The sequence below is a fragment of the Lepidochelys olivacea genome (assembly GCF_965140295.1).
Source record: "Lepidochelys olivacea isolate rLepOli2 genome assembly, chromosome: 17".
In the NCBI taxonomy this organism is placed as follows: Eukaryota; Metazoa; Chordata; order Testudines; family Cheloniidae; genus Lepidochelys; species Lepidochelys olivacea.
The window spans coordinates 16,081,780-16,091,410 of record NC_140427.1 but is presented as its reverse complement, the minus strand read 5'-3'; the positions used below and the strand labels follow the sequence as shown (position 1 = coordinate 16,091,410).

The following is a 9,631-nucleotide window of genomic DNA, read 5'->3' as shown; positions in this document are numbered from 1 at the left end:
CTTGGCAGCTAAGATGCAGTGGGACTTTTCTTGGGTCTAATGTGCTTGGGAAAGAGCGATGAGGGCTCCGAATACTCTAAGAGCTCCTTTGGTGTTTCTGGTTAACGCAGCCATGGATGTGGAGACAGTGCAAACAAACCCCAGTGTTCTAGAGTGAGAGAAGCCTTTCCTTAGGGGGAGAGAGAGAGAGGGCGTAGCCCTGCCACTTCCTCTTCACTGCCCCTTGACTGCAGTTGTGAGCTTGGCCCTGAATCGGTGAGATTAGACTTGTACCCACCTGGATGGCTCACAGAGATTATAGCTCATGCTACCTTCAGGTCACTACCTGCAGGTCTACGGGAATGAGAGCTGTTACCTTCTCACCCAGGTGTGTTGGCCTGTGTGAAATGGATTGATGGTTTCAGACTCATCTCTAGTGGACAGGTGTCCACCTCACTTAAACCACTATTTATCCAAACTGGCATGCTCATCAGCCATTGAATGGCCTTGAGGTAGTGAGGAAGAGTGGTCTTGTGGTTAAAGCAGTACAGTGGGACACAGGAGCCCTGGATTCAACTCCTGGCCCTGCCACAGACTTCTTGTGACACCCCGGGCGAGTCACTTAATCACTCTGTGCCTCAGTTTCGCCATTTGCATAACAGGAAATGTCATACTACTTTTATCTGAGGCTGTCTACACCTACACTCTATGCACTTTGGAGCAGGCCCTGTTTCTTACTATGAGTTTGCATAGCACATAGAATGATGGGGCCTTAATCTAGCAGCTACTATAAACATGAAGACAAACAAAATAATAATGAGGCAGTGTCTCTAAATGAGAGTGGCTTGATACCACTCTTATTGCTGCTCCTCATGTTGCGTGAACTCTTCTGTGGAAGACCAGGGCATCATTTCCCAGTGCTGTTGATTTGCGGCACCTTGCCCACTAAATTTACACACACATCAATCAGATCCATTGCATCCCAAAAGCTTTACAGTAAATTCTTCAGTGCAGGTATCTAAGAAACTCTCAGGGAAGAATTTCACACAGACACGCTTCTGTAAAATATGGTCATTTTGTTTTTTTTAAAAAATACGTTTGTTAAAATTCTGTTAGAAGCAAGTTTTTCCTTATATGAGACGGGGGAAGGTATGGGGAGGAATCTTTTTAAAAGTGTTGCTCCAAGAAAACCCGACTTCAATGAACTGAGGGAGTCTGGTTAAACTTTTAAACCCTGTGCTCCTTGAAGTGATGCCTTTAATGGTTAGTGCTGAAGCTGCAACTGACTGAGTTGATCTTCCAGCTATTCAAGCTCAAAATAAACTCATTGGGACACATAAAGGATGTAATTATATCTTTATAAAATTTGCAGTGGGATTTGGGCAGGACCTATGAGTTGAAGTCACTGCATGTATCTGTGTTGATTCCAGGCTGAAGTTCAGAGATTTGCTTAATAACAAAACACCATAGTTTTGCACGTCTATAGTCCCTTTCAATGGAGGATCTTAAAGCACTAATGAATTAAGTTTGACAAGGCCCTTGTGAGATATGGAAGCAGTCTATGGAGACTGAGTGACTAACTCATGGTCACACAGTCTGTAGGTGACAGAACCAGGAATTCCCCATCCCTTGGTGACTCCCGATCCCTTGGTCTAACCTCTAGACAACCTGGCTTCTGCTCTTGTTTTCAGGGGGTGCATTTGTAACAAGCCAGCGTACGCTCTTCAGACTAGAATGAACAGCTGAGTCACAGCATCTACGGTACCAATTATGGGTTAAACTTGAACAAAGCAAGAAGTTCTCCCCTCCGCTACAGCGTGTTAACAGGCAAAGGAGTTAAAAGTGCACAATAAAAGAAAACTAACCTGGAAAGAGAAATCCCCTTTCTTGCTGCAGACCGGTGGGTCCTTTGTAATGGTGCTTTCCCCTTTAGGCCTGTTGGCATCGTCTCTGCCAACTCTGGCTAGGGCGGCATTAGCTGATGGCTCGGGTCATGTTTTGTGGAAAGAAGGCAAATGCCTTTCCTAGCATCTTACTGAATTGAGACATGCCACTCTTGATTTGCATACGCACGGTCCCCTCCCCACATCACAGAGCACGCTGTTCAGATTGCATCTCCCTACAGCACTTTCCTCCACAGCACAAGCTCCAGGCCATGATTATAGATCAGGCTTTATATCCTCCTGTAAATCCCGTATCCTGTAGCAGGTATGTGTTATAAACATGTCTCCAGAGGATTCCTTTTCTTTCCTTCAGTTGTCCACCCACTCAGTAACTAAAATGCCTGATTTTCAATATTCTTCTATTATCCTCTACTGTCCCATGCAGGATCAACCTTTTAAAACTGTTGGATACGAGGAAAATCAGAAAGATTTTACCTGTTGGAGGCATCCAGGGGTTGTAAAGTTTACATCCCCCCCTCCCCCCCCATGACAGATTACATCTGTTTAGGAACACAGCTGTCAGTATAATTAACAATCTAGTCCCACGGTAGGGAGCTGAGAAGTAGTACAATGGAAGGAATCTCTGCGCACTTTGTCCTTCAAAGTAGCAAATTAGACAGCCATAAATATACGTGCAGTAAAGGGGAAGGGGTAGGAGAGGGAGAACAGGGAAGGTACATCGGGAGCATCTTAAATTAGAACAAAAATAACCTACTTGATTCGCATTGATTAGTACGAGTCATTTGCCTTACAAATACCACTGTGCTATCAGCTTTGGCTGAAAATAGAGTGAAAACTCTTCAGGGCAGGAAACACAATCCCTCCGTGCGTGTACAGCTCCGAGCACAACGGGGCCCCAATCTGGATTGTCCAGTGATACAGTTATTAATCATTAATACTACACTGTACCAACAACTTGAAGAGCCCAAAGATATCAGTTGGTTTTGAAAATCCAAATCCTGGCTTGTGCTACCCCAGGGTCCGCGCAGCTGAATTTAATCCTTGGGTAAGACAATGGGCTGATAGCCCTATAAGCTCAAGTCCTTCAGCTATTCCTACAACAGATACTGTACAGCACATGGCCGATCTCTGAGGGTGAGGGGAATTTAGTCTCCTTGACTCACGCAGCCCATGGCGAATCAACTGGGGCATGGGAACCGAGTAACGTCAGCTGCAGGATTGTTATTAAAATGACTGCTACCCAGGCGGGAAGACTATTTCATTTGTGCTCCGCTCCAGCTATTCATTTCTGCACTTCCATACCTAAAATCCTACTGGGATGGCTCATGCTCCACCCTTAGCTAGATTCAGGTAATATCCCTGACCTAATAGTGGGGCTGTCGGAGGGCAAAATATGGTCCGGAGTGCGTTAATAAACCATGTCACTGTAAATGAAATATATTACATCCTGTAAAGCCAGGATTATTTTAGGCACGGTCAACACTCAGACCAACTATATCTTGCCTCCCCATTGATCCAAATGATTCTGAGAACTAGAACTTGAAGACCTCAAAAATAGACCTGCTTTGGTTTGACTTCCCATCCTCTTATTTTTATAAACATACTGCAGAGTGCTCGAACTAAGCTGCAACAAAACTAGGAGTTTCTACCAGTCATTGAAGTCCTAAAATACAGTAGATCAGGCCTGATTTGTTAGTTTGGACTCTTTCCCCAAGCCTCTTCTTAGCTTGAGAAATACATTTCTTATTATTTGTATTGAGGTAGCACCCAGAGCCTCATTCTGTTAGGCACTCTGCAAACACAGGAGACGCTATGGTCTCTGACCGGAAGAGCTTTAGACCTGACAAACAAATCAATTCTTATTTTATTGAGGGATCTGTAATTTTTGTTCAAGTGGATACATTTCAGACCAAATCCTACCATGTGTGCTTATTTAAATATAACCGGTTATGAGATTGCATCACTGTCTTCTACTAAAGGGACTCAGAACTACTCAAGCATGTTTCGTAGGCTCTATACTGCTAACAGTTAATGAAGATTCTCCATTAGCTCACGTAGTGATGACCTGTGCTTTTAGGACCATGAAGATCTGAGTGAAATTCCTGTGTCTCCATCCTGTACAACATAGTGTGACTGCTGCAAGGTCCTTCTGAATTTGGTGCAAAATATTTTATGGTCTGCCTTAAAGTCTCACTGTGGATATGAGGAGAACAATTTAATGACTCAAAACAAAAATGGTGAGCTGCTTTTAGGACCAGGGTGTTTAGATGGGGAATTAATTTTGCTATTTCCCTAGTCTGGTTCCAGGAGCGGCAGAAAGAGCTCTGCAAGGTTATAGCTCATGCTAGCTGTCCGTGCAAGCAGAGAGGGATGCCTCCAGGTCTCTTGCAGCCAATAAAGCTTTTGGACCTACTTGGATATTTAGCTGCTAGAGGGCAGTTGGTTGCATGGGTAACCTTTTCAAAAGTTCCTATACGATGTAAGAGCTTCCCAGCTTGTCTACATGGGGAAGCTAGTGCAGAGATAGCTAGGGTGTAAATTAAAGCACACGAACTCCCCATGTGAACACTCTTACCCTGCCCCAAGAGTGCCTGTGTGCAGGTTAGGGTGCACTAGCTAATCGGCACTAGCTACTCCAGGCTTTTCCCCACGTAGACCAGCCCTCTGCCCTATTGAAAGTCAATGAGACTTAGAGGTACACTTGAAAATTTTACCCCACGTCTCTTTTCAAGTCATCTCTACCTTGAATGGAGGGACAAGGTTTCCAGGGGAGATGCCTCTTTCCCAAACTTCTTATGTTTTCGATGTTCCCCTCCACTGAGTGATGCTCTTCAGGAGAAGACAATGCTGGGATCCTGACATTCCACTCCAGTGTAGACGATCTGTCAGACAACACGGTTCACAGTTAACATGGCCAGTGGGAAAACAGCCACTTCTATGGCTGAAGGCGAAAGAAAAGAAATACATAAATGCTAAGCATGCACTGAGGAAAAAAAAAGATCACGTTTGGCCTAAGTGTCAAAATGTGCAGATAGGAACCTCCCCCACTGACAGCCGTGGTGACATGAAAGGCAGCAGCAGATCAAGTAGCTCGCACGACTCTTACGTTGCACACACATCTTCAGAAAAGTCACACATACACTATGGGATCTTCCAAAGGGCAAAATCTGGCCTTCAGCTTTAGGAGCAACAACCCACGATCCCTGGCCGACACAGCTGTGCCAGCTGAAGCCTGCAGCGGAGAGGCAGCTGCACTGGGAAAGCTGCTAGTAAAGCTTGTTTTGCTCCTGGGGGGGGGCGGGGAGAGGGTTTCCTACACCAGCACCCAGAGCAGCTTAGCCTGCATAGCTGCATCCACACTGGAGCATTTCGCTGGGATCGTATCCTGGCCTTCCTGTGCCGGTGAAGCATTGCTAGTGTGGACATCACCTCAGGAACTTTGAAAACGTTGACCTTAAGGGTCCCGTCTGACTCCCATTCACTTCAGCGAGGCAGGGTCAGGCCCGAAGTTAAAAGATGGCATGGCAAGGGCAGGTGGCTGGGCTCACGTTACCAGGTCACTCGTGCCATGGCGCCTCACTGAACGGTTTTGTCGTCAGTTTTAAATGCACTAAATGACGAAGGCCAAGCGTCACGTTAAGGATCCATGTACAAATGCTTCGCTGTTTATTCAGTGGGGACCAAATGCACCTCTGCTCCTGTCAAGGTTCCTCCCCCACTCTGAACTCTAGGGTACAGATGTGGGGACCTGCATGAAAAACCTCCTAAGCTTATCTTTACCAGCTTAGGTTAAAACTTCCCCAAGGTACAAAATATTCCACCTCTTGTCCTTGGACTGGCCACTACCACCACCAAACTAATACTGGTTACTGGGGAAGAGCTGTTTGGACGCGTCCTTCCCCTCAAAATACTTCCCAAAACCTTGCACCCCACTTCCTGGACAAGGTTTGGTAAAAAGCCTCACCAATTTGCCTAGGTGACTACAGACCCAGACTCTTGGATCTTAAGAACAATGAACAATCCTCCCAACACTTGCACCCCTACTTTCCTGGGAAATGTTGGATAAAAAGCCTCACCAATTTGCATAGGTGACCACAGACCCAAACCCTTGGATCTAAGAACAATGAAAAAGCATTCAGTTTCTTACAAGAAGACTTTTAATAAAAATAGAAGTAAATAGAAATGAAGAAATCCCCCCCTGTAAAATCAGGATGGTAGATATCTTACAGAGTAATTAGCTTCAAAAACATAGAGAACCCCTCTAGGCAAAACCTTAAGTTACAAAAAAGATACACAGACAGAAATAGTTATTCTATTCAGCACAATTCTTTTCTCAGCTATTTAAAGAAATCATAATCTAACACATACCTAGCTAGATTACTTACTAAAAGTTCTAAGACTCCATTCCTGGTCTATCCCCGGCAAAAGCAGCATATAGACAGACACACAGACCCTTTGTTTCTCTCCCTCCTCCCAGCTTTTGAAAGTATCTTGTCTCCTCATTGGTCATTTTGGTCAGGTGCCAGCGAGGTTACCTTTAGCTTCTTAACCCTTTACAGGTGAGAGGAGCTTTCCCCTGGCCAGGAAGGATTTCAAAGGGGTTTACCCTTCCCTTTATATTTATGACAGCTCCTTAATGCCCAATTGTACAGCATGCTGCAGGACAGAGACATGGGAGTTGCATTTCCTGTGAATTTCAACCAGAACCTCCAGCCCCCTCAAAACTTCACCCTTGCTGAGAACAGTAAGTGGTAATGGGGGATTTCCTGGCTTTCTCGGCGAGAGAGATGATCCTAAAGCGCAGCACTTTACACACTGGAAAGCACTATTGTTTTCCTGAACAACGAAGGCAGTTGCTTACCTGGGAACAGTACTCAACTCCATCTTCCAGTCTTCAAATCTCTGAAGGGATAACACAGGCCACGACGGGATCAGGGCAATGCACAGCCTGCCAATGACCACAGCAAATGCAGCCAGCCGTGGCGTAGGGTTGACGAGTCCACCATGACGTGGTGACGTGTCCATGCTGGATTTCATCCCTTGGCAGAGACCGCAGCTGTGTACTTCAATATTGCGTGGAGAACTACTGGCCTGCGCACTGCTGTGAGGAGAGCTAGCCTAAGGGAGTCTGCAGCACATCGAGCTGGGGTCCTAAGTCAAGGGAATGAGGCAGAAGATCAGTGTCATTTGGATCTTTGGATGGTAAAGCACTGGCCTCAACTCCCCTTACCCAGACCTCCACAAACGCCTATCTACATTGGCCTGGGTCCAGTTGGGTGGAGATCTTCCACGGAGCCAGAGTGACAAGTTTAGCTCAGATTCGGGTTTGTGTGGCACCCTTCTTCCCAAAGCACAGACTTCAGTGCAGAGAGGGCAGTGACTGCGTAGGCAAACACACACCCATAGCTCCCACAGCCTGGGAGATACCTGTCAGAACAAGGGAACGTTTGCCAGCACTTAATAATAATTAATAACAATGGTCCAAAAGGTGCTAGTGACACTTGTATAATGCAATAGTTGGAGACAGTTCTGCAGTCCCCCTCTTCACCCCCCACTCCCCATAAGGGATGGCGCTAGGCTTACTGGCTCCTGCTTTCAAAGAGTGCAATGGGATGGATCGCTTACCTTCCAGCTGAGTGAGCCCTGCATCACCGGTGCACCTGGAGGATGGTACCACCAAGAACGCTGGCATCTCTCCCTGCACACACGGCGTCCTGACAGAGGGCTTGATTTCAGAGTTGGAACTGCCCTCCAGGCGTTCAGCAGAGTCGTACCGATAACCATCTGGGCTGGATTTGGCCAGGGGCCTTCTGGTGCCTGCTACCACCTAAACCCTGACCCTACAATCGGATCTACATGAATAGGCCCTTGCAACTGTTGGGAGGCCCATATAATTCATTGGAGCTTGGTGTGAATACAAGGGTCAACAGGATGTTCAGGATTTTAGCTGCCTGGTCACCATTTGATGCAAGCAGCTCAATACTGGGATAAAACCTAGGACAGACTTTTCTTTCCCTGGCATTCGTTGCCTTTTAGAAAAGGCTTAACAAAAGAGAGTTACATCTTATAAAGACAATGCCAAGCTCTGCTTTATTTTAATCAGTTTGATCAGTACAAAAGCAGACAGCGTATGTTTCGCTTTTTTTTTTTTTTCCATTTTAATTAACACTTTACAGAGTACAAAATATACTGTCATTTGTTTTGGAACATGAGGGTTTTTTCTTCTTTTCCATACAGTACAATAAATCTCGAGTTTCAGCAAAAGACCAGCAAGTAAAATAAGCATGTGCACTCTCTGTGTAAAGCAAAACCATCCATCTTCCAGCTCCACGCTTCATACAAGAACAACACCTTTCGCTGCTGTTGCAACGCGACCGGGTGAAATTCACCTCTGTGCAGAGGGTTGGCACAAGGGCTATCAACCATTTAAATCTCACTGAAGCCTTTCCACCTCAACCTAGCAAAGACTGGTACATGGACATAATTCTGCATGCTGCAAACCGCCCCACTGGCTTCAGCTGAGTCACTCAACATGCATGTGTGTGTCAGTCTGTGCAGGATTAAAGTCTTAGGGAACACAAGTGTTGCACCAGTCCCTCGAATAGGGGTGAACTGCCCCTTCAGTCAGCTGCTTTCTGGAGCATTTTTTTTTAAAGAAAAGTCTCCATCACATCATTTATCCCAATTAAAAAAAAAAAAAAAGATGGTTCCAATTAAGGAACGGCTTTGTAAATTCCCGTTTCTGCAAGACACCAGCAAAGACAGAACACAATGGAAATAAACAAGGCCGTGTTACCAAATGTTTCTTTTCACACCCCCAGTCCCCCACACCCCACTGTACGATAACAGCAACAATTTTGCTTTCAGCACCAGGAGTGTTTGCCAAAAATTCAGATGCCATTTAGGGCTTGAACGTATCATACTGGTGATTAAGTTATACAGGAAAGTTCAGCTCAGATGCATTGTGTTCAAGGAGTCTCTGGAGATTTCAGTGGTGTTTATCCCAATTTTCCAGCTGGGCTGAATGAAGCACAAGGTGGGAAGGGTGACCGGCCATAGGTCCTAGGGTTGGCAAGGCTTAGGAATGAGAATTTCTCTGATCTGGTTATTTGCCAGAAAACCTGAGCCACACAACAGCCTCCTAACTATGGTCTGCTTCAGTCTGCTTAGCAGTAATTTGGACCAGGGCTGGATTTTTTAATTCAAGAAAAAGAGTAATCAATGCCCTGTTCAAGTAAGTCACAACAGGAATAAAATGGCCATTAACAGCGAAATGCCCTAGGGAAAGGGCCAGATTCTGATGTGAGTTACACTAGGGTAAATCTGGAGTAACTCTGCTAAATGCAATAGAGTTTACAAGGGGGTCTGACTGCAAGGGGGTTCTCTCAAGTTCTACACCAGTGTCTGTCCCAAAATGCTCAGCTAAGAATTGGCATGGTCATTCCATTAAAATAGCCCATCCAAATGAAAGTTCTCAAGGTGCAGCCTAGGGTCGAGCTGTTTGAAGCAAAGTAACACTGATGTTGGGAAAATCTGACATACAGCCTGCTCCACAAAGCCCTGCTCTCAGGTTTCTTTGCCTCAGACTTAGAAACAGGATTTCAGCCCCCCCCCCCCCCCCCAGTTCAAAATTCCATCTACCAGGCCTAGGCCCACCAAGGACCTCGGGACTGGCCCTCCATATTCCTACTGGAGCCATCAAGGTTAACTACTCACACAAGTAAAGGTTTACAGCATCTGGCTCTCAG

General features: G+C 45.8%; 1 protein-coding gene across 5 annotated transcripts in view; it reads right to left on the bottom strand.

Moving 5' to 3' along the window:
* Positions 1-7,916, bottom strand: part of LOC311532553 (uncharacterized protein) — a 32,530-nt gene extending 24,614 nt beyond the window's left edge. For 4 of the 5 annotated variants that reach the window (XM_084651103.1, XM_084651105.1, XM_084651106.1 and 1 more), the window contains exons 1-2: positions 6,745-7,916; positions 4,626-4,765 (exon numbers count right to left, since the gene is read on the bottom strand). In XM_084651103.1, the coding sequence (XP_084507229.1) occupies positions 4,626-4,765; positions 6,745-6,920 (316 nt within the window). In that variant the 5' untranslated portion in view covers positions 6,921-7,916. The remainder of the gene's footprint in view (positions 1-4,625; positions 4,766-6,744) is intronic. The other variant, XM_084651104.1, reaches the window with a different exon arrangement.
* Between the last annotated feature and the right edge of the window lie 1,715 nt (positions 7,917-9,631).